Source organism: Prunus avium, chromosome 8 (assembly GCF_965620075.1).
Source record: "Prunus avium chromosome 8, drPruAviu1.hap1.1, whole genome shotgun sequence".
NCBI classification, from domain to species: Eukaryota; Viridiplantae; Streptophyta; class Magnoliopsida; order Rosales; family Rosaceae; genus Prunus; species Prunus avium.
This window is the reverse complement of record NC_142291.1, coordinates 27,441,946-27,465,482: the sequence shown is the minus strand read 5'-3', so window position 1 is coordinate 27,465,482 and position 23,537 is coordinate 27,441,946. Positions and strand designations below refer to the sequence as shown.

Sequence of the window (23,537 nt, the reverse complement as noted above, 5' to 3'; positions counted from 1 at the left end):
TTTTGCCTGGAAATAGGTAAATACCGTTTGGAAAACCAAAAAAAAACAAAACAAAAGTTGGTTTTTGCGTGGAAAACAAAGAATGAGATTGAATGGGGTGGCTTGCATTTCGCATACTGTCTTTCTCTTCCAACAGAAAGCCAAAAGTGGGCAATGCATGCACAGCAGAGACCATGTCAATGGAAATGAAAAATAATCTCCATTCTTGTTAACTCTTTCTTTTCTATATCAGTCATGTCATCCTCGTCCTCCCTCTCTGGCCGTGCAATCTCTGAGATTAATCCGGGCCATATATATGCTTACCACTTTTATCTCCTACCCTCTACATTCTTTTTTTTTTTTTTCCCTGATACAAAGCAAGTCTAAAGCCGGAAGAAGGGCGGGGGGAGGGCGATAGTTGAACTCTGACCATGGATGTGGGGGTGTAGTGCTCAAAATCACTGAAGTTATTAGCCCCACTTAACCCCCTACATTCTTGTCAAAAGGTATTCTCGCCTACATAATTATTTTTCCCTTCAAATTTGGTAATATTGATCAGGTTTCTTATTAATTTGATTCTAATTACTTCCATGCATGCTACTTACCTGATTGTTTCTGCCTTTGGATTTTTCTTGAATGTTTGTTTTTTGTAATCTTTGATTTGTGTTTTGTTTTGTATGTACAAGGTTATAGGTAGAGGCATATATCCCCCGAGGGCTCTAGTTTTGAGCACCTTATGATACAGAAGTGCTTGACTCTCCTATCCTCTGGCGGTCTCAAAACACTTGAGCAACCTTGTGAGATATATTAATCGTGTTCGATCGACAATATGTCTGGAATATCTGATGTTGACCGAAACCTTAAACCTGGTACGTTATGATATCCAATACTTTGTCTCTCTACATATGTTCTTCCTCAATCTTTGGAATGATCTTCATGATTTTTAGGTTTTTATATGAAATCCCATGTATAATTCTAATGATTGTTATGAAATGAATATGTAGTTTGATGGTTATTTATGTGATCTTCTGAAATTGAATCAATCAACATTTTTGAGTTCTTAGGTTTCCATATTGATGAGGAATAAATACACAAAATTTCCATACAATATTACATTATAGGTTTAGGGTTTGCCCTTTTTTGGGGTCAAAGGTTTAGGGGTTTGCCTAGAGCAGAAAAACACGAACAAGCAATATAGATTAGCTTACGTACATGCTTTAAGTCCTCTTAATCTCTCTCTTATGGTTTAATGAGAGATGTTGATGCGAAAAAGTGGTTCTGCACTTTTGGGCTCAAATTAGTGATGTTGGGCCTTCGGAATGTTTTGGGCCTCAGTAGAGCGTGTGATCTGCAAGATGGGAAACGCACCGATGTGGTATCGGCCGAAAACTCTCCAATGCTTAAGTTAGTTCAGATTTAGTAAATTAAACTGACAGATCAATAGACAGTATGCCGTTGGGATTGTTGCCCTCCTTTATAGGCCTTGGGAGGTGTGCATATTGTTTAGAATTTCGATGTGGGACTGTAGACATCGGTTGTGAGCATGCCACGTGTCCCGGAAAAGAGAGTTGCCCTAATCGCAGGATCGGTAGGCCAGGTGCCGAAGGCTACCATAACCATGCCCTACCTTGTCCACATGTCTTTTTCCAATAGGCCGTTCATCTTGGTATAAACAAGAGATAATGTAGTTGAGGGATAGAGTAAGTTCATGTCCTACTCCAGTCATGGTTTTTATGCAATCTCCTCATTTACACCAACCTGGTTAGGTTAAAAGAAAAACACAATTAGGATCAAGAATCTAATGATTCAAGTGGTTGACAGTGTGTGTGATGAAGTATTTTCCACTACCGATTAGCGTATAGAGCATATGCTAATCGAGTTCTAGTCCCACTACTTAGAATTTAAGTCCATTCATTACAGCATCCTCAATGCATATGTAAATGGGGATGGAGATGTGACTGATTTTCATCCCCAATGGCTTTTGTTCACTCCAATGGACCTGGAAATGGAGTTGTAAAACTCCCACCTCATCAATAGACTAAAAAAGAGATGGAAGGATGCTGCAACTTATTTTACATCCCCAATTGGAGGGCCACACACCGAGAAAAAGAGAGTGTACGGAATCTTGCACAGTAGAGCGAAACATGGATGTGAATGTGGAGTAAGAAATAAGTTTAGAGCATCTTCGATTGGAGTGTAAATATGATTTACATCACTTTTACATCTCCATCCGAGTTTAAATCTTCCCATTAGGGTGAAAAATCTATTTATATCAGTCAGAGATGTAAATGGAGATATAAATTTTATAATTTATCACAAAAATGTGTATTGAAAAAACAATAATTTCAAAAAAAAACTTGGTAGATATTTGCTTCTAACAGGCCGCCCTAACAATACAAAGGAATCAAAAAAAGATATTCGCCGTTCGATTGAACTTGCCGCTGCCGTTCGAAATAAGAAACATAAAAATAAAAAAAGATCCTATTTCGCGCGCGTCGGATTGAGTGGCCTTCGCTGCCATTTCCATGCGCCAGGAGCGGCCTGTTCAACCAACGCGCCACCTTGGTGGCCTTTGCTGCCGCCAGACCACCTCTAATGGAGGAAATTGTGTTGCCCACCATTTCTTGTGGTTAAGAGATAGAGTGCTCTCAGGGCCTTTTGGGATCCACCAAGCATGTTTTGGGGTCATGGGTTCAGATTTTTGGTTTCAGCCCAATACATTTTTGACAGAAGAAGATCAATAATTGTTTCTCTTGATCAAATCTCAACACAACTGGGTGAGTTGCAGGCAGAGATGTAATTCTTTTCTTTATATTTGGAGAGAAAAATTGTTCAAGAATACACCCATTACTTTAAAAGTAGATATTTCCTTCTGAATAGACATAACAGTACAAAGTAACCTACAAAAAGGATATTCTTTTGTTGAATTTGTTTAGCTAACATTCATCGTCTCAGTTTTGGTTTGTTGGGTTTTCTTTTTCCCATTCAAATCACTCATTTTCATTTTGTTCTTGATTGCATTTTGATTTCATAATATCTAGGAGAAAATGGAAAAGTAAAAGCCTTGTGTTTGTGGGTCAATTTATTTTCACTTGTTCTCTGTGTAGATGAAAACTCTGAGGATGAGAAGAAAACAAAGCTTGGGTCTTTTAAGAAGGCAGCCAACATGATTACAAACTCCTTCAATAAGGGTCGAAGGAATAGCAAGGTAATGTCTTTCCCTATGGAGGATGACATTGATGCAGAGGAGCTAAAGGCAGCTCAGGAACTCCGGCAAGCACTTATCTCGGAAGAACTACTGCCCTCAAAACATGATGATACTCATATGATGCTAAGGTTACACATTCTCTGTTTTGATTGCTACTAACATTGATTTGTGATGCCTGAGTTGCTATTATCCGGTTATGAATAGATTGTTTGTTATATTCTTGTATGATGGTACAGATTTCTAAGGGCCCGGAAATTTGACCTTGAGAAAACAAAGCAAATGTGGTCTGACATGCTACAGTGGAGGCAGGAATTTGGTGCTGACACTATTATGGAGGTATTCTTCAATGCTTTTATCAATCTGGGAATATAGTGGAGACAATTTAGCCTGACTATCTAATATGTGTCTGAAATTTCCCCTTTGGTTATTTCCTTGTTAAGGACTTTGAGTTCAAGGAAGTTGATGAAGTCTTGAAATACTATCCACAAGGGCATCATGGAGTTGATAAGGATGGACGACCGGTCTACATGGAGAGACTTGGTCAAGTTGATTCTAACAAACTGATGCAAGTGACGTCAATGGAACGTTATGTGAAGTACCACATACGGGAGTTTGAGAGGACCTTTATATGTAAATTCCCTGCCTGTTCCATTGCAGCAAAGAAGCACATTGATCAGAGCACCACTATTCTGGATGTACAAGGAGTGGTACGTGAAAACTCATTCTTTTAGTTTAGGCCAATTGGAGATACTCAATTATACTGACGACAAAGTGATCTTTTCATTGAGTTAATGATGGAGATCTGCTGGTTGCATCTAAATTAGTGGGGTGTCAAACATGATGTTATTACATTTAAATTTTTCCATACTTTTAATTTTAATTTTTAAGAGAGGTAATAGGTATTCGTATAAACGGTGTGCAGGGGCTTACAAGCTTAAATAAATCTGCAAGGGAACTTATCCAGCGCCTTCAGAAGGTTGATGGTGACAATTATCCTGAGGTATCCTGTAAAAAACTGTATCATTTCAAGTTTGCATGTAACAAGCTTCTTGGCTTGGTTCCGTAGCGTGAAAGGTAGTCTTTGTATTCTGTGGCGCTGATTGAATCTTTTGTTTGACGTAGACCCTGAACCGTATGTTCATCATCAATGCTGGTTCTGGATTTAGGCTCTTATGGAACACTGTCAAATCTTTCCTTGATCCCAAGACCACTGCAAAAATTAACGTAAGTTTCGGCCATTTGTTCACTATAAATTAGTGCTCATTTGAAATTTATGATCTAGTACTGTGCTAAAGGTGCTGGTGATTATGCATTAGGTTCTTGGAAATCAATACCAGAGCAAGTTGCTTGAAATAATTGAGGCTAGGTATGTGTGTCCTTTTAGGAAAAATATATTTTCTTCAGTCCTGTTCTTCATCTTGCTGTACGTTAATCTGTATCTAGTTCAATCTAAGCTAATCAAGCTTCCTGTGATAACACTCTTTCTTATAATGAACCTGCAGCGAGCTGCCAGAGTTTTTGGGTGGTACTTGTACTTGTGCTGATAAGGGTGGCTGTATGATATCTGATAAGGGCCCATGGAACGATCCAGAAATAATGAAGGTGATTTTCTACTGTTAGAACATGAAATAATTATTGACCACAAACCTAACAACTTAAGCTTTTGGGGATTTTGTTAAATCACCAACCTAAGTTCGAATCCCTCAATTACAACCTCTCAATATTAGGTTGAATTCAACATGTTGGGCTCTAGTGTTGTTGGAAAGAGGCCCACATGTGAGGGAATGTTAGAATAATAAATAATTGTTGGCCCACAATTTAACAGCTTAGCCTTTGGAAAAGTGGTAAACCAACTAATTTTATCAACAAGTATTTGACTTTTCTTTGATTGTGACATCTCCTAATTCATAGTGTAACGTGAACAAAAGATCACAAAATCTGTTATTTTCATGAGGCAGATAGTTCAGAGTTATCGTGAGGCCAAAAGCACAAGCAACACTCAATCAGGTGATATGGAGGAGAAAGAAGAGAAAGAAGAGAAAGAGGAGAAAAAGGAGAAAAAGGAGAAAGAGGAGAAAGAGGAGAAAGAGGAGAAAGAGGAGAAGACAATCTCTGAACCAGAGAAGACACTCTCTAACAAGGAGAAGATAATCTCTGAAGATGATCAGGCTTGCACAAATGTATGGAGACCTTGGCTCAAGTTTGTGTGTTTTTTTATTTATTTATTATTTATTTATGTGTTTAACTGTCTTCTCTCAGTTTTTATAAATGATCAATTTCCTGACTTAATATTTCTTCGTTATTTTCTCTTGGTATGGTCCTGCATGAAGAGAATGGATTCTTTCTGCTCAGACACCTTTTTAGAGGCTGAAATGCATGTGGATCATCTCTCCTCTGTGCCTGAAGATGTAAGCTTACGGGACTTTCATGTTCCATCTACATTTTACAATTGTGACCCAAACATGTGAATTCTGTGATACCTTTGTTTTCTTTACTAGTTTCAGGCTGTTAGCATCCTAATATAAGTTTTGCTGCTGAAAAGAGGGTGGCTATTTGCAACTTCATCCCTTTTTCTTTCATATGCATAAAACTTTAGGTTTTTAACCCCTTTCAAGCATCACTGGGCAACTTGTTTTGTAGCTTCTTGCAAGCAACTATGTGTTTTTTAATCACGAAAACCATTTGCATTTTTAGATTTACCTACTTATGGATTAGTTAACACTTAACTCTCAACCTCTCTCCTTTTCAAAACTTTTTAGTCTTATTATAGTTCAGCTTAGCCTCCATGAGGATAAAATTCTGGATCCGGCACTTGCTGGGCCATTATCATTTTATGTTTTGATTTGCTTCATCTTTTGCAGCTTTTAACTCCCAGAATATGTAATAGCCCATATTTTGAGGCAATGGTTGACAAGGGAACTGAGAAAGAGGCCGAAAAGCTGAACGCTGCTCTCAACCGACTCAGTGCCTTAGAACAAGAGTTGTCCTCAACCAAGCAGGTAATCATCTTGGTATTCTTGAATTCTGTCGGTGAAGTTGCATACAAAAACAAAAATTAAGGAACAGAAACTAAAGATCCAAATCAAGAGAAAAATAAATGTAATCAAGTACATTTTCTATATGTGCCTTTTCTTGTCAAGGTTGAGACTCAAAAGGAGGAAAAGCTGAAGGCTGCTCTTGACCGCGTCAATGCTTTGGAACAAGAGCTGTCAGAAGCCAAGAAAGTAAAATCTTGATACTCTTGAATTATTATAGAAGTTGCGTACAAAGTTAAATCCAGAAAAAGAAAATCTAGACATTTTCTTCTTGTTTCATTTTTGCAGGCACTTGATGAAGCCCGCCATAAACAGGAGGAGCTTCTAGCCTCGGTTGACAAGGAAAAGAAGTTTGTATGTAACTTATTAATAGCTAATATCTGCTTGGCCAGTTAAACTTTATGTCCATCTCAGTTCTATTGCAAGTTTATATTTTGACCTTCTAGTGTTTTGGACTGTAATTGCAGAGTTTATTCTGTTGGTGAGGGGGATCAACGTAAGCATTTATCTCGTGTGGTTGATTTAGTAGTGCAAGTTTGCATGGTTCTCATGAGGGAAGAAGTGGAAATGTCTGCCTATCTGTGTTGGGCTATTTGGGATGACAGGAATTCTACCTTGCATTATTCATGTTATAACAGCAGGCATTGTTGTTGTGCGAGGAGTTCCAAATTAGCAACCGAAAACCATCCTCCAATATGCAAAGTACTCCTCACAAAAGTAAGAGCCTCCTCCTGGGTTGTTTTATAAGATCCAATGTATATAACTAAGGGAAGACAAAACATGCACCTAGGGGTTGGAATAACTATTAGAGATGCGGGACGTGATGTTGGCAGCTATTGAAAAACCGCTACAGAGGTACTTTTCACACAAAAAAAACTATAGAACTACAGGGCTATTTGGAAGGAATACAATACAATTTGCAAAAGATATTGCAGGGTTTGGCTCAGGAATTGTATGTGATATGGATGAGGGAGAACATATGGATGAAGGGTCCTATGTGGCTATTTCCGTGCCTTGCAAGTAATGCATCTGCAATTGTAATATCTTCATATAAAGAGAATTTTCAGTTTTGAGATTAAAAGAAAAATAGTAATTAGGCTCTAGTCCACAGTTTCAACTCTTCGTTTGTAAACAAAAAACAAAAAAAAATTTGTATCAAATACTTAATTAGATGCGGTTCTTACTTTTTCCTTTTTAATATTTAGGTCCCTTGTGAAGTTCTGGAGTTCAAATATTATGTCGCCTCTCCCCCCAACTTGTTATGCAAACTATATTTTTTATATTTAAATTTTAAATTTTCATCTCTTGAAACATAACCCTGTAAGTGTTTAAGCCTCGCATCATGTAGGGCCGAAAATAAGATTTTATTTATAGAACCAAAATATTTTCATGAATTGGTTTAATCATCATTGAAATTAAATTAAGAACAAAATTAAACTAAGAGTTTCTTACCTAATCATCATTGGAATTTTAATTTAGATAACATGGAGAACTGATATAGACCCTAAAAGGTACACCAAAATTTGACCACAAAGATAAACCAAAATATTGCAACAAATCAAGATGAAAGCATCTTAATATAGCATGACATTGCTGAAATAACTCAAATGTTTGACTTAAATCTATGATTGCCATAACCCTTTCCTAACCCTAGCTAACTAATTGAGCAGCTGGCAGAACAATTGCAAAGCACCACGATGAAAACTTAGTGGAGCACCACAATTCACAATATCCAGAGGTGCATGACTTCAATATCTTAAAAGAAAGAAGAAAAGTGGTTGACTATCTCCTCCAACCTTCAACAACCAACTGAGTAGGAGTTCTAATGACTAAAAATAGAATAAACCCTAGAAGCAAATGACACGAAACCACTTTTAAAAACCAGCATCTCAGATTTTCATGTAAATTTATGTAGGTCAAATTAATATGGTTAGAGTAAGGGATGCAGATCAAGGAATAGATAAAATCTATTTCTAATCCCGTATGATACTTTTCTCTCAATCTAATAAGTGCTCTTTTTAATATCGGCACTCCAAAAAAAGTCATCGTACACTCATCCGAGACAAAAAAGAACATAAGGAAATTACAATTCAAGCAATGCCGATAATAGTCACATTTCCTTATTTATCATTTTTAATAACATAACAAAAAAGAGATAAAATCATCAAGAAATTTGTGTAGTAGATTTTGCGTGGGAAAAGGTGGAAGCCGTTAGGAAAAGTTAGTTTACTTTGTGCGAGGGAAAAAGAAAGAGAACGAACGGAGTGGCTTGCATTTCGCATACTCTCTTTCACTGCCACCAGAAACCCAAAACAACAAAAATGGTCACCATGCACTGCACAGAGTCAATGGGAAAGATGAGACAAAATCTCTCTTTTTTGGTGCCAATCTTTCTTTTCTAAATCAGTCATGTCATCCTCGCTGTCTCTCTGGCCGTCCAATTCCAGAGAAATCCGGGGTCATATATATGCTTACCACTTTCTCTCTTGGCCACCTACATTTTGTCACAAAGGTAATCATTCTTTCCCCTTCTACACCCAACTCTTGTTTTCCTCTCTCTCTCTCTCTCTCTCCATATCCCATTCATATGCTAGCTAGCTTCTGATTCCTCAACTTTTTGAATCTCCATAGCTACCTTTCTTTTGGGTAATTGTCATGTTTCTTTCTCGATAAATATATCAATGCATGAATATGTGGTTTAGATTCACGGTCTGACAACATAAGTTTGGCAAGAGAACATTACCCTTTCAATGTGCTAACAAGATTAATGTTTTGTCCTTGGCTTTGTCTTGAATGTTTTGGTTTCTTGATATTTTTGGTTTTTTTGGTGTACAAGGTTATTAAGGTGTAGGCTATATCCCCTGAGGGCTCTAGTTTGAGCAAGTTTTGATATATGAGTGCTTGACTATCCTATCGTTCGGCTGTCTCAAAGGTAGAGCAACCTTGCAAGATATCAACATGTGTGACACAATGCCCGGATCTCTTGACCGACACCTTAAACCTGGTAAGTTGTTGCAACAAATCCAATATTTTTGTCTACATGTATTCTACTCAACCTTAAAGCTTCAATGAAATTAATCAATGTTGGAGTTGTAAATGTTTTGCATCTTGTAGGAGTAAGATCATAATTTCAAAAAATTTCCTTAATCAAGATTAAGATTGCTGGTTGAGTTTTTCTTCTTGGAAACCAAAACAACATAATCAGGGATCGTTTTCTTTTTCTATTTAGCAGCATTCTCATCCTTTTGTTCATAGACAATGGGAATAGCATATGTGATATGCATATAGAAAATGGTTCAACAATGAAAAATGTATTAGGTTGTAGAAATTGTTTAGCTTATTGATGGTTTGGAAATATGATTGTTTGGTTTTCAGTTCACGAAGAAACTTCTGAGGATGAGAGGAAGACAAGGCTTGGGTCTCTTAAGCAGAAGGCAATCAATGCCTCCTCCAAGTTTAGGCATTCCTTTACTAAGAAGGGACGAAGAAACAGCAAGGTAATGTCTGTCCCAATTGAGGACAACATTGATGCAGAGGAGTTACAGGCAGTGGACGCATTTCGCCAAGCACTTATCTTGGAAGAACTACTGCCCTCAAAACATGATGATCATCACATGATGCTAAGGTTACTTATTCCATGCTTTGGTTAGCATTGACGATCGATTAGAGATGATCGAGTTTCTGTTAGTTATGTGATTGCTTACTAAATTTTTATTTTCACGTACGATTGTGCAGATTTTTAAGGGCCAGGAAATTTGACATTGAGAAGGCAAAGCAAATGTGGGCTGATATGCTTCAGTGGAGAAAGAATTTTGGTGCTGACACTATTATGGAGGTATTCTATAATATGCTTTTATTGAACTTTCCATATCCTGGAGATCGTCTCTAGTTCGCTACTATGTTTGTGCTTCCTAAATCTTTCCTTTGGTTATTTTGTTAAGGACTTCGATTTCAAGGAAATTGATGAAGTCTTGAAGTACTATCCCCAAGGACATCATGGAATTGATAAGGAGGGACGACCTATCTACATTGAGAGGCTTGGTCAAGTCGATTCTACCAAGCTGATGCAAGTGACAACAATGGATCGTTATGTGAAGTACCACGTCCGGGAGTTCGAGAGGACCTTTGTGTGCAAATTCCCTGCATGTTCCATTGCAGCAAAGAAGCACATTGATCAGAGCACTACTATTCTGGATGTCCAAGGAGTGGTACGTGAAAACTTTGTGTCTTAATCAGATTGTCGACAAACTAAGCTTTTAGTTCAATTTCAGATTGTAGCTAGATATTGAAGATCTGCTAGTGAGCACATCTAGTGTGTGGGATGTTAAACATAATTGTTATATTGTTGTAGAGTTGGAGGAGACAATTTCATTTTTCTTTTTCCATCCATTTTAATCTCAAAAGAGGTAATTTTTAGTTCATGTGGTCGATGTGCAGGGGTTTAAAAATTTGAACAAGTCTGCAAGGGAACTTATCCAGACCCTTAATAAGATTGATGGTGACAACTATCCTGAGGTATATTATATCCTGTAAATATCATTTCAAATTTCACAAAACAAGCCTCTTGGTTTTGCTTGGTCTAGCATGTGTTGAAGAAAGTAAAAATGCCACATCAGAAACTAGACAAAATATATATGAGTGGGTCCACTACTAATAACACCGAGGCCTTTTGAGATATAACCCCACACCTACTGAGCTATGCATGTCATGTAGTTTTCGTATTTTCTGACACTGATTGAAAGCTTGGTTCACTGTAGACCCTCAACCGTATGTTCATCGTCAATGCTGGTTCTGGATTTAGGCTTTTATGGAACACTGTGAAGTCTTTCCTTGATCCCAAGACCACTGCAAAAATCAATGTAATCATTTGTCTTTTCTCTACCTTAACCTAGTGCTAACCTATGATTTTGATATGTTATGGTGCTAAACGATTTGATGATTACACTCAGGTTCTGGGAAACAAATACCAGAGCAAGCTGCTTGAAATAATTGACGCTAGGTAAGTATCCCTTCAGGGCAAAATATATTTTCTTTCAACACATTTCATCATTCCATATATCTTTTAGTCTATATCTAGTTCAAGCTAAGTTTAGCAAGCCTTCTGATTCACATGATGCTGTAAGATATCTGTTTAGTAACCGAATATCCTATTAACTTTGAATTTGTGCCATAACACGCTGTGATTATATTTGATACAGCGAGCTGCCGGAGTTTTTGGGCGGTACATGTACTTGTGCTGATAAGGGTGGTTGTATGCGTTCTGATAAGGGTCCATGGAATGATCCAGATATAATTAAGGTGATTTACTTGGTTTCTCTTTAATTTTAGTATTTTTTGTCTATCCTTCATAGTCTAAAATGAACAAAAGATTAAAATAAGTTATTTTGATGAGCCAGATGGTTCATAATGGTGAAGGAAAATGCCCAAGGAAAAGTTTGTCAGGAATTGAGGAGAAGATAATCTCTGAAGATGAGAATGCATACTCAAAGGTACTCAAATCTTGGCTCAAGTTTGCCTTTCATTTTGTGTGTTTATGGCCTCTCTTCAAACTGTCTTCTCTCAGTTTTTCTAAACGATCGATCACCTAATTTCTGTATGCTTTTTGCATGCTACCATATGAAGAGATATGATTCTCTGACATCGAAACCCGTTCAAGAGGTTGACGTGCATTGCCAAGTGGAGCATCAAAGACTCTCTCATGTGCCTAAGGAAGTAAGCTTAGCAGACTTTCTATCCACATTTCACAATTGTGACTGGAACATGACAATTCTGTGATACTTTGTTGTCTTTGCTACTTTTAGCATCATACTCTTAACTTGTTCAGCTCACAAGGGGGTGGTTTTGCACCTTCGTATTTTTTTCATATCAGTCGAAATTCAGTTTTACAGCCATTTAGAAAATAATGCGGATTCTGCAGTGCTGAGTCGCCTTTTATCAGTTGATGTGCTCACTTGCTTCCTATTCTTCAGGTTCCAATCGCCAAGAAGGGCAATCGGGGCTATGAGCATGACAACTTCAAACCAATGGTTGGCAAGACTGTTGATTCAACTTGGCCTAAATCAGTTCATTATGATAAATTTGCCCTTGGTGGAGGTATATATTATAAAATTAATCCAATCAAGTATAATGCTTGTTCTTCCAAATGTTGATACTAATATATTTCTTTTTCTTCCAATGCTACAGATTGCTTCTCTGTGCATGATGCTTGCAAGGTTCCTGAAGGACTAACCAATCAATTACTTTCTGCAACCATGGCCTTTATCATGGGTATTGTTGCCATGGTTCGATTGACACGAAGCATGCCAAGGAAACTCACTGAGGCTACCCTCTATGGAAGCCCTGTTTACTACAATGGAATGGTGGTTAAAGGCCAACCGTTGCCTGCACCTGCCATCTCCAGCAATGACTACATGAACATGATGAAACGCATGGCCGAATTGGAGGCGAAAGTGAATGCTCTCAACTCGAAACCCGCGGTCATGCCACCCGAGAAAGAGGACCTGCTGAATGTTGCTCTCAACCGAGTCAATGCCTTGGAACAAGAACTGTCAGCAGCCAAGAAGGTAATCCATCTATTTCAAGATATATATTTCGTTTCTTCTATTGAAGTTTGCATTTCCAGAAGCTAAATGTGAACATGTTCATTTTTGTCGTTTTGTTTCGTTTTCGTAGACACTTGAGGACACCCTTGTTCGACAAGACGAGCTTATAGCCTTGCTTGAGAAGAAGAATAAGAAAAAGAAGAAGAGGAGCAAGTTTGTATGTGACTGAAATACCTTATTTTTGCTTAACCAGTTCAAGTTATGTACATTCCATATGAAGTTAAGTGTTCTCACCGTCTTGGTTTCTTTTTTTGGATTGTAATTGCAGAACCCTTTCAAATGGTAAGGTGATAGCTCCGGTGATTCGATTGGATGCCCTGGATGAACCACTGAACATTCAGTGTTAGCTGCTGGTGGCGACGTTTCGATTGTCAGCCCCATGGATGCTTTGTCAAATTGCATTCCCTCTATGTTTGCTAGTTTGGTACTGTAAACTTAAAAAGCTTTTGTACATTATTGTGCAGTGTGCCATTCCATTCAAAGTTGTGTATATTTTGACTTAAAATGGGCACCGCTCTAGTTTGACAAAGATTTCCAGGGTCCTCCTCTCCAGAGTCTAGCTTAGTTCCAGTTCAAAGTGCAAAGATAGTTGTTCTACTAATAAAAGGTGGTAAAATGAGTAAACACTAGACAGGCAAAACGTTTGTGGGATAATAGACAGATAAAGGAAGACCATGAAAGCTAAGAAAAATAAGGAAAAAGAAACATTAATGAATTATGATAATGAGTATTTGGAACCATATCAGCACAGTTAGGTGAAAATTCTAACCATTTAAAAACAAATCAGTTTTTTTTTTTAATGACTAATTGTTATTGACACTTCAAAAAACTCATCACGCACGTGTAAAAGTGCAATTTTCAGTCTTACAATTATTGAATTATTGAATTACTGAATTGTGGTATGTAACTTAGAAAGGCTTTCTTTAAATAATGGAATTACTGAATGGTATACCCTAGATCATTATCATTTATCATTATTATGCTAAATAAAATGTATAAAATTGCAGAATGACTTTCTTTAAAATTTCTGTGGTCGATTATCTTTTAAGTCTTAGTGAATATCTAAGGGCCCGTTTGATAACCATTTCAATTTTAGATTTTCATTTTCATTTTTTGTGCTAGAATATAGAGGAAAATGAGAGTAAGAATAGGAGTGAGGATGAGATTGAGAGAGAGGATGGGAGGGAGAAGTAACAAAAGTGAAAACAAAAACTTGAAAGTGAACAATTTCAAGTAGATTTCACTTTTTAGTTTTTGTTTTCCCTTTTATTAGTCCTCCCTCCCATCCTTCCCTCTCATCTTCCATCTCAATCCCATCTCCACTTTCATTATCATTTCCATAGTTGCAAAAGTGGAGATATCTTTAAGTCTTTGTTCGATTATTTCTCCTCTTATTTTCCTTGTTTTTTTTCTTCTATAGTTGATGAAAAGTGCACCAAAATAGCCATAATTATAATCGAATCTCTGATTACTCTTTTCAACATTTCCCAGAAAACGGTATAAGATTAAGCAAATCAAACTGCACAAACATCTTTCAAGAAAATAAAACTCAATTGTCATTTTCCGTATCGTTCTCACTAAGCCAGAAGTGGCATCATTTCAGATGATATATTGTCTGTGAGATCAAAGGTTGGTATGTCAAGTCAAGTCAAGTACTCGTGTAGGGATCACATCTTCGAGAAACAGCTTAGCAAATCCTGTTTCGGTAGAGTCTCTCTCCATCAGGCAACACTTCTACCAGCAGAAAAACTTCTTTTTCTGATGACCAGCAGCAAGAAAAGTTCTTAGAACTCATGAATTGTGGAAATAGAAAAAGAACAAAAAGAATAAATCTACGCGGATAGACTGTGCGGTCAACTTACCTGGAGCTTGGCTTCTTCTTGCCGGTCGATATAAGCCAACAGCTCTTCTTGCCTCATCAAAGCTTCATGTAGAGCCTGCTCCACATGAAACACAATCAACATATGCATCATTCTGAGATGCTGAAACAAGTTCAGTAACAACCGGAAAAAAAAAAAAAAAAAAAACCCCCAAAGTTGAACATATGCATCATTTATATAAAAATGCAATGTGGTTGCATAAGGCATGTGATTGCATTCTTTCCTGGAAAGAAATAAAAATGCAATGTGACCCAAAGTTGAATACGTTAACTGCAATAATATGATTTCACAGGTGGAAGGCTCCCATTGTGTTGAGTATTCCTACACATCAAATAAAACATTAATACCTTTTTAGTAGCAATTAACTCTGCTTCCAAGGCATCCACACGACAAACAGCAGCATTCAGCAATTCCTCTTTCTCATAAGGCATCTCAGATGGTTTAGCTTGGAGCATGTCAACCTTCTCCTCAAGCTCCACTAGCTTTTTCAGTACAGAGGGTAGAAGATCTGCCCCAGTAAATGGTGCTGTTGGTGAAGGAGGACGGCCCTCTTCTTTGTTTGTTGCATCAAAAGCGAGTTTGGGAATACTTTGATTGTGATTATCCAATGTGTTAGGAAGCTTCTTAGTTACTCGGGAAGCCACTGAGCGGAAGAGAGTGAGAAAAGTCAGAAAGAAGGCCATAAGCGCTACCAAAACCCGACCTCGAATTCCTTCTGGATTTGTAGGGATGTCAGGTTGTTGAAGTGTCCCTGAAGTAAAAAGATCATTTCATTTTCTTGATTTATATAATGTCAGGTACCAACAAAAATATTAAAAGAAAAAAGGTGAAGAGACTATATAAGTTGTGACTAAAAGAAAAAAGCATACTATCAAGTATTGCAAGGGTTCTTTTACAAAGCATTTAGTTGTGACTATATAAGTTCAATACCATATAATCTAGCATCTGGACTTGGCCAACAGGTAAAGGAAGAATTGGAGTGGTATGTCCCAAGTTCAAAACAGGAACATGCAAAATGATGAGGTGAAAAAGTATGAGTTTGCTAGAGTCAAATTCCAAAACAGATTTCCCATTTCTGTGAAGGATACACTTGGTAAAAGTTACAATATCCTTAGCACCTTGAAAAATCTATAATCTCTCATTCAACTAATTGTTGAGAGACCAAGATAGTTGTTGCCTGGTTGCTCAGTTTGAACAGTAATGAACTAATTCAGAAAAATCAATTATTGGTACTCAAGAGTCAAGACCACGGCATTCTGATGAGTGCTTTCTAATATTTCCTGAAGAAGGTATAGTACGTATGGAAGTATACAGATTCATTTATAGTTTTGCTGTATTCCATGTATTCAGGTCCTTTTTTCTTTTTGTAAAAAATAGGCATTTTCTTCAGGTTAAAGTCATCTGTTTCCTGTGTTCCTATCCATGGTTCCTAAGTTGTTATGCAAAAACTACACTAATATATACATAATGCGAACAATTCAGTACTAGATATACCAACATCAGTATTAAACTAAATAAATTCCCATTTCAACATCATTTTAAGGCTGTTTAGTCTTAAAACTATTTAGTTTTAATAATTGTTCGTATAACAACAATAAGATAAATTCAAAAATGTTATATTGGCAGCAGAGACCAGGCTAGACTTGCTGACCTTTGGCAGCATGGATTCTCTGGAGGGCCACTTGCTTTTTCCAACCAGCATCAACAGCTTTGTCAACCATAGGAACATATTCATCATAACCCGAGAAGCTACCTGCACAGTTTGCCTTGCCAACGACCTTAGCCTGCATATTTCATTATACCACATTAAAGAATACACAATTCACAATGAGTACAACCAACAATAAAGAGAGTAATAAGTTTCCAGTCTATACTTGTTAATTAAATAGCAATGCATTCTTAACTACCCAATAACCCTTAATTCACAACCAATTCCAGCACACTTAATCAATGATCACTTATCACTACACCAGCCATTGCCAAATAATGCAATGCAGACAAAATTCACAAAACATACACCATTTTTCATTCTTCCACTCACAAACATATTTCGATTAGAATCCTTCTATAAGAAAAAGAAGAAGATATAAATAAAATAAGTATACGAACAACATTGAACAAGGAATCAGTTTCGATGTAATTATTTCGCGCTTAGCTCTGTTTTGCAATCTTCGTTGTGTAGCTAGCATCTATTAGCTAGACCAGTGGACAACTTCTCCACTGTATTGTATTGTTCTTTATTAAGTAAAGTATATTTCTTATCAAATAAAACATTGAACAAGCAATCGACCAAAGGTTCAAACAAAAACTTAACATCAAACTAACAAACAGCTACAATTTTTTTTGAAAAGACAAACAGCTACAAACTCATCCAACTAATATAACAAAGCAGCTAAAACAATCTCTAAGTAACTATGGGGAATAACAAATAATGGAATTTCCCGACCATCATAGGAAACCGAAGCCACGATGATGCCCAAAAAAATTTATCCCACAAGAAAACCACCTCCTGCCTCCATTCTTTTCAATGGTGAACCCTAATTGTTTCTATTTATACTAAGCCAAAGGGAATTACCACAACCACTTCCCTAGAAGAGCCACATTTCCACTTTCCAAATTGCCCCACCCCTAGACCTGCATTCTTCCCGGAACAGGACAAAATTTTCCACCTCACCAAGCAATCCACATTTCTCTTCTTCCTTCTCAACTAGTCTTAAAGAGACAAACCAAATACTTGTACAAAATAAGTTCCTTTCTTCCATTAATCAGTTAAAATAAGTTATAAGCATCAAATAGCATAAATGAATATATTAATCATAATAATTACATAAAGAAAAGGTTAAACCTACCTCTTCACGAACAGGAGTCAATCGAAGATGTGAATAATTCTTCAAAGCTTTTGGGGATGCAATATCTTCCGCTTCAGATCCTGACTCGGCAGTGGATGTATCACTACCCTTTACCTGCTTCAATACATAATCCCCCAAAAAATGTGAAAAACTGATGCAAAAGTAACTCACTTTTTATTCTGCAATAAGTGAAAAGTATAGACGTTTTACCATTGGATAGTGTGGCTTAGCATAAGCAAGAACCTTCCCTTCACTGTTTAGAACTTTAACAACTTGCCTTGCACGTCGTGCTTCACCATTAAGAACCATCTGAAACAAAGAGAACATGACATCAGTAACAAACAAATATAACTTGCAATAAAATTTGGCAATATACCAGGTAAAAGTTAACAGAACATGCAGCACAACAGAAATCTAGAGGGCAGGAAATAACCTTCAGTATCTCAGGGTTTTTCCATGGCCCCTTATCAGATCGAAGGCAACCTCCCTGATCTGCACAGGTACAGCTGCCACCCAGAAACTCTGGCAACTCACTGCATATTTTGAAGAAATATCTTTAAGTCTCAAGCTAAGTGCAATTTATAAATGAACAATAGGAAACATAATGATCATCAGAGAAGACAAAAATCATCAGAGGTCGCAATGTTTTATTGCCTATCACAGATTCAGCTACGATTCCACATGATAAACAATCTTGATTCACATCACAGTTAGAACAAGAATAATACACTAAATCTCTGTGTGTAAACATAGCAAGGTTATAGCATTACAGATGACAGACACACTGCTGCCCCCTCACCTGGCATCTATTATCTCAAGCAACTTGTTCTGGTATTTGTTTCCAAGAACCTAAAATGTTGCATACAAAGAAAAAAAAAAGGGATTATAAATACATGACATGCCAGTGAAACCAAAACTTTAATTGCTATAGTTCCAATACAAGGAAAAAGTAATTTCTACATACATGAATCTTTGATGTTGTTCTCGGATCAAGAAAAGTCTTTACAGTGTTCCACAGAAGCCTAAATCCAGGACCAGCGTTAATGATGAACATTTGCCACAGGGTCTGTACCAATTAAGAATATTTAATTTTAATTTATAATATATATAACAAGTAGCATCGACAATCTGCAACTGCATAATTAAAGTTTTAAACGTAAATGATTGCACACCTCAGGGTAATTGTTACCATCAACATTCTGCAACCGCGTAATTAAATCTCGTGCAGACTTTGTAAAATTCTTGAAGCCCTAAAAACATTTAAAGCAAACAAATATAGAATCAATAGACATTATGATTGCACTGAATATGCAGATTAATTATATTAAATGGTTGATTGCAGGCAACATACCACGCCTTGAACATCTAAAATTGTAGTGCTTGAATCTATGTGCCTCTTTGCAGCAATGGTGCAAGCTGGAAACTTTATTGCAAAGCTTTTCTCAAACTCCTGAACATGGTATTTCACATACCGATCCATAGTGGTAACCTGCATTAGTTTGTTGGGATCTACTTTACCCAACCTTTCAATGTAAACCGGTCTTCCCTCCTTATCCACGCCATGATGCCCATGAGGGTAATATTTTAGAACTTCATTCAACTCTTTGAACTCAAAATCCTGAAAGAAACATCAACATGGTAAATGGAATGAGAAAAAAAGTAAACAGTACCAAAACCTGCAAATTCAAATGAACTTTCAGCCGTAGTTACCTCCATAATAGTGTCGGCACTAAAGTCCTTTCTCCATTGAAGCATATCAGCCCACATATGCTTTGCTTTTTCAACATCAAATTTCCTTGCTTTCAAGAACCTGAAAGTAAAAATCTTCATGTTTAAAACTGGCAAATCGTATCACACAAAACAAAACTAAGATGTGAGATGGTATAAACCAAATTAAAAGTATAGAAACAATTAAGTACACTTTAAAAGCACATCCAAAGCAGCATGGGTTTAAGACAAAGATAATAGAATCATAATCAATGAACAAAGTTTACTCAATAAACCATCCACATTTGTCTACCAACATGCTATATGATATGAAATCGTTACTATTTCCGCATACGCTCCCAACTCTCCTAATACATTATATGACCTCTAACACCATGCATACCACATTAATATAACAATTGGCAACTATATTTCAATAAACTACAACAGAAAACCTTATATCTTAGATGAACCAGATTTAGGTACCACCTATATGATTGGCAAAGTGACACTTGAGTGAGCTATAGCAAGCTAAAGCTCAAAGGAGCAGAATCAGAAGAGACTTGCACCTCTACTTTTGTCATCCTACCATTGCCTGTTTCCCTAGAAAACAAAAACTAAACCCAATCGATCTAAAGCATGGGTGTGAGTTGATTGGGGGGTCAGTTTGAGTCACCCATTCATCTTAACATAAAGTGAGGATATCACTCAAGTGGCACAAGTATCTATCCAATTATGAACTTCCACAAGTATTTGCACGCATGATTACATGAAGACGCAAGGTAAACAACTGAGCACCTCAACATCATATGATAATCATCATGCTTCTCGGGCAGCAATTCGTCCATAATTAGTGCTTGTCGAAAGGCATCAACAGCCTGCAGCTCTTCAACATCACGAACATCTTCAATGGAAACAGAGCTGACTCGGCCATCACTTTTTCTCCTACTGCCCTTTTTCTTGAGAGAATGTTTGAATTTGGTAGATGCATTTATCGCCTTCTTCTTCAGAGTCCCAATTCTAGTCCTGCGTTCATCCTCAGAGTTCTCAAAATCAGACTTCCTCTCTCTTCTCTCATCACTACCATAAAATCCTTCAAAACCTGTGGCACAATAACAATAGCATCGACATTAACAACTGGAGTGTCATGCATTGGAAAAACATGGACATGTGAGAATACAAATATGACCATCATAATCATAATTACACATAAAAATTGAAACTTTCTTTTAAAACTTCAAATTTAACCTAAGTATTCATCAAATTAACCATAAAGCGCATTTCTCTAAGACTGCTCGTTTTGGTCCCTGATAAAATGTAAAAATAGAAAAGGAAAACATTAAAAAGAAAACTAGAAAAACAACAAATTTTGATAGGTCGATATCTTGACACAAGAAAAAGAACAGCCATATACTCAAGCAAGCATTTCTCACACACAAAAAGGGGAAAGAAAAAGTCAAAATTCAAAGCTCCTTCATTTTCTGAGTTTTCTCAGCAACCAAACGGAACCCCCAAATTTAGCAAACTGAACACATCCACAACCACAGTGCCTCAAGAGCACACAAACCCTAACAGATTCAGCAGAAAGAAACAAGCACACCAAGAAGCAAAACCAGCAGCATATCGCCGACAAAAAAGCAAAGAGAGGAGAGAGAAAGACGACTCACAAGGCCTAGCGAACCGATCCAACGGGCCTGACATTCTACACTCTGATCAGCCACACGCATCAACGCAAATGCACTCTGTCAAAAACTCGCATTTACATCAGAAACCCTAGAAACCGCCAAAATCAAACCCCGAATCTCCAAAGCTATCTCACAGCAAGAAATGTGAAGAGCAATGTACCTTTGGTTTCGTGTCGCCGTTGATCAGTAGGAAGATCGGTCAGCAAGGTCCCTGTGAGCCGATCTGCAGCTGGAGCGTCTTTTCTGTAACGTATTCACAGAAATTGTCGAAAGATTCCTTTTTCCTTTTTCTCTCTCTTTTAAATTAACAAATAAATAAAATCGCAAACAGGCGACGGCGAAGAGAGAGAAAGAGAGAATGAGAGAGAAGAGTTTGATTTGTACTTATAGTTGGACTTGGTGAGCTGCAGGAGGCGGTGGGGTCCAGTGGGTCGGGGACACGTGGCGGGTGAAGAGCGTTGAAGACGGAATCTGCCGGCGGTAGTTGAGTGGTAAATGGGAGTAATTATTTGTAAAACGCCTTCTGGGCCGGGGGGTTTTGTAATTATTTAGTAATTGACTAATAATTTTGTCAGCCGGGAATGGAGGGAGAATTCGTATTTATGGGAGTATTAATGGTGTTTTGTTCTTTGTATTTTTGCACGTGCTATGTTGGGAGATGGAACAAACCTACAATTTGACACTTTTTTTTGTCTTTTATTTTAATTTTAATTTGTGTTTATTTATTTATTTTGGTATTCTGTTTTTTATTTTGTAATGTGGAGTGGATATATTAACTTTTGGAGGTGTTTTGGTCGGTAGAGAATTATACATGCTTTTCTTTGACTTTTTGGTTCCTTATAAAATATTTAAAAAATTAAAAAATTTGTTGTTAGTGGTATTTTTCTGTCCAATGTGGAAAAAATTCCTAAGTATGAATTTGTTTTTTTAATACAAGTGATAATACAAATTGAGATGGTGTGAGGAGTTTCTTACACACACGTAACTTAGGTATCATGGAATTTGAACCTCAGACCACTAATCTACTAGTCAATTCTTCCTTTGGCATTGATTCAAACAAATACAATCAAATGTGAAGTGTATGCATAGGTAAAAGAGATTATCCGGAATTTAATTTTGAGGATCTTGTTATTAGAAGGTTCACCAAGAATGCTTTTTCATGATCAATTGGTTTTTTGTTTTTACATTATTTTTAAACAACGGAAGAAATGATATTCAAAATAACATCTTTTAATATTGGAAAGAAATACTATTAGGCAAGAGATATTTGATGAAAAAAAAATCAATTAAATTAAGGGCATGTTTACATACTGAGAATGAGAATGAGAGAATTCATGCATCAAGGTAACTTGGCCAGAGAGGAATTAGGTCAAGTATTACGGATTTTAATGTGAAACTCACATAATGTTTTGTATTCCTTTTGTATTAGTAAACACATAGGAATTCAAAATTTGGAATAATTTCAATACATGTATTAGTAAAATAGGAAAACATGAATTGGAATAATTTCAATATTCTTCCTTCAAAAGTGAACATGCCATTAATATCATTCAGTCATCTAATTAAGCTCAAGTACTTATAAAAAAAAAAAATTTAAGTTGAAATACATGGCCAGAATCTGACTCCCACCTGCGAGTAATAGTATCTTAACACTCCGCAAAGGTGGTCCACATCTCCTCAAAAAAAAATCTCCTTTGTCACCTTTCCCATCTAGGTGGGTTCAACTGTAGTAAAATAGGTAAATAGTTTGACATCCAAGAATTTAGGTGTTGAGTGTAAGCATCTGGATGAGCCATTGACCACTCAACATTGGCCACCAGTCTATACAAACGGGTTTGGACCTTACCTTCCCCTTGCCACCGATTTGTCCAGGTATACTTGTATCCTTGGAAGCCAAGAGACGACAAACCACAATCATCTAGAGCCTCCCGAAATCTCACATTTGTGTCATAGGATGATAGTGACGCCCATGATACTTGTGTGAGCCTCAAGAATTTCATTGAAATCACCTCCCACCAACCGTGGTCCAAACACCGAGCCAGCAATCCGACGCAACAACTCCCACGAATGTCGCCGAAAACTCGTATGTGGATTACCATAAAACCCAATGAACCGAAAATATCCCATAACCTGGTCCCTCAATACTGCATCAATTTGACCTGGTGATGAAGAAAGAACTTGATCCTCCATGTCATAATGCCAAAGTAAAGATAAACCTCTAGACAATCCTTCTTTGCACACACTGTAACTCCCCATTAAACCCAACTAACATTGAATCACCTTCATTTGACGTGCGGTTTTTTTAGCCTCCAACAAAAAGATAACACAAGGCTTTTTATCTCTGAGAAGATATCTCATATCTCGGAATGTTCGTGGTTGCCCAAGCCACGAACATTCCAACATAGGATCGTCATTTCTCGTGATGGACCCAATTCCTAGGACCCATCATGGATTGGGCAGCCTCGCTCTCCCAAATTAACCAAACACCTCCCAACTCCTTTGTCTAACAAAACCCCCTTCCTAGTACCTTTCCCTTTTTTAGGGCTACTTCTAGGTTGAGTTCCACCCACTCTGCAATCACGCTCTATCCCT

The 23,537-nt window shown here is 37.2% G+C and overlaps 3 protein-coding genes across 7 annotated transcripts; 2 read left to right on the top strand and 1 right to left on the bottom strand.

Annotated features, from left to right (window-relative positions):
* Positions 1 to 382: 382 nt before the first annotated feature.
* On the top strand, positions 383 to 7,439 carry LOC110768540 (phosphatidylinositol/phosphatidylcholine transfer protein SFH3-like). 2 transcript variants are annotated; one of them, XM_021972298.2, is made up of 15 exons: positions 383 to 485; positions 666 to 848; positions 3,087 to 3,315; positions 3,424 to 3,523; positions 3,628 to 3,894; positions 4,110 to 4,187; positions 4,310 to 4,411; positions 4,504 to 4,553; positions 4,690 to 4,789; positions 5,146 to 5,367; positions 5,518 to 5,595; positions 6,049 to 6,186; positions 6,328 to 6,411; positions 6,511 to 6,576; positions 6,690 to 7,439. In XM_021972298.2, the coding sequence occupies exons 2-15, from the start codon at positions 809 to 811 to the stop codon at positions 6,705 to 6,707; spliced, it is 1,572 nt and encodes a 523-aa protein (XP_021827990.2). In that variant the 5' UTR covers positions 383 to 485; positions 666 to 808; the 3' UTR covers positions 6,708 to 7,439. The 2 variants fall into 2 exon arrangements, with proteins under 2 accessions (XP_021827990.2, XP_021827987.2); XM_021972295.2 differs by lacking the exons at positions 383 to 485; positions 666 to 848 and adding an exon at positions 2,384 to 2,756.
* Positions 7,440 to 8,548: 1,109 nt separating this feature from the next.
* LOC110768493 (phosphatidylinositol/phosphatidylcholine transfer protein SFH3-like) lies at positions 8,549 to 13,386 on the top strand. Of its 2 annotated transcripts, none has more exons than XM_088245124.1 (15): positions 8,549 to 8,734; positions 9,059 to 9,226; positions 9,598 to 9,847; positions 9,958 to 10,057; positions 10,164 to 10,430; positions 10,660 to 10,737; positions 10,980 to 11,081; positions 11,172 to 11,221; positions 11,421 to 11,520; positions 11,619 to 11,711; positions 11,845 to 11,934; positions 12,192 to 12,315; positions 12,406 to 12,785; positions 12,895 to 12,981; positions 13,093 to 13,386. In XM_088245124.1, exons 2-15 carry the CDS (start codon positions 9,181 to 9,183, stop codon positions 13,108 to 13,110), a joined length of 1,785 nt encoding a protein of 594 aa, XP_088101250.1. In that variant the 5' UTR covers positions 8,549 to 8,734; positions 9,059 to 9,180; the 3' UTR covers positions 13,111 to 13,386. The 2 variants fall into 2 exon arrangements, with proteins under 2 accessions (XP_088101250.1, XP_021827935.1); XM_021972243.2 differs by lacking the exon at positions 8,549 to 8,734 and adding an exon at positions 8,739 to 8,868.
* Positions 13,387 to 14,265: 879 nt separating this feature from the next.
* Positions 14,266 to 21,307, bottom strand: LOC110768497 (phosphatidylinositol/phosphatidylcholine transfer protein SFH8). Of its 3 annotated transcripts, none has more exons than XM_021972248.2 (15): positions 21,106 to 21,307; positions 20,928 to 21,033; positions 20,059 to 20,362; positions 19,264 to 19,363; positions 18,905 to 19,171; positions 18,726 to 18,803; positions 18,518 to 18,619; positions 18,353 to 18,402; positions 17,987 to 18,086; positions 17,764 to 17,862; positions 17,554 to 17,670; positions 16,356 to 16,488; positions 15,052 to 15,455; positions 14,687 to 14,761; positions 14,266 to 14,582 (listed from the first exon to the last, which is right to left on the bottom strand). In XM_021972248.2, the coding sequence occupies exons 2-15, from the start codon at positions 20,959 to 20,961 to the stop codon at positions 14,559 to 14,561; spliced, it is 1,887 nt and encodes a 628-aa protein (XP_021827940.1). In that variant the 5' UTR covers positions 20,962 to 21,033; positions 21,106 to 21,307; the 3' UTR covers positions 14,266 to 14,558. The 3 variants fall into 3 exon arrangements, with proteins under 3 accessions (XP_021827940.1, XP_021827939.1, XP_021827941.1); XM_021972247.2 differs by having other exon boundaries at positions 20,928 to 21,002; XM_021972249.2 differs by having other exon boundaries at positions 17,554 to 17,667; positions 20,928 to 21,002.
* Positions 21,308 to 23,537: the final 2,230 nt, after the last annotated feature.

What these genes read in the sequence shown, in the direction of transcription:
- LOC110768540 (XM_021972295.2), top strand. Translation starts at nt 2,654, where the DNA reads ATGTTTTGGGGTCATGGGTTCAGATTTTTGGTTTCAGCCCAATACATT. An exon ending in GTGCTGACACTATTATGGAG is followed by an intron (nt 3,524 to 3,627) that starts GTATTCTTCAAT and finishes TTCCTTGTTAAG; the next exon opens with GACTTTGAGTTCAAGGAAGT. An exon ending in ATGGTGACAATTATCCTGAG is followed by an intron (nt 4,188 to 4,309) that starts GTATCCTGTAAA and finishes TGTTTGACGTAG; the next exon opens with ACCCTGAACCGTATGTTCAT.
- LOC110768493 (XM_088245124.1), top strand. Translation starts at nt 9,181, where the DNA reads ATGTGTGACACAATGCCCGGATCTCTTGACCGACACCTTAAACCTG. An exon ending in TGACCGACACCTTAAACCTG is followed by an intron (nt 9,227 to 9,597) that starts GTAAGTTGTTGC and finishes TTTGGTTTTCAG; the next exon opens with TTCACGAAGAAACTTCTGAG. An exon ending in ATGAGAATGCATACTCAAAG is followed by an intron (nt 11,712 to 11,844) that starts GTACTCAAATCT and finishes TACCATATGAAG; the next exon opens with AGATATGATTCTCTGACATC.
- LOC110768497 (XM_021972248.2), bottom strand. Translation starts at nt 20,961, where the DNA reads ATGTCAGGCCCGTTGGATCGGTTCGCTAGGCCTT. An exon ending in GATTATCATATGATGTTGAG is followed by an intron (nt 19,364 to 20,058) that starts GTGCTCAGTTGT and finishes TTTTACTTTCAG; the next exon opens with GTTCTTGAAAGCAAGGAAAT. An exon ending in CTTGAGATAATAGATGCCAG is followed by an intron (nt 18,087 to 18,352) that starts GTGAGGGGGCAG and finishes CAAAATATGCAG; the next exon opens with TGAGTTGCCAGAGTTTCTGG.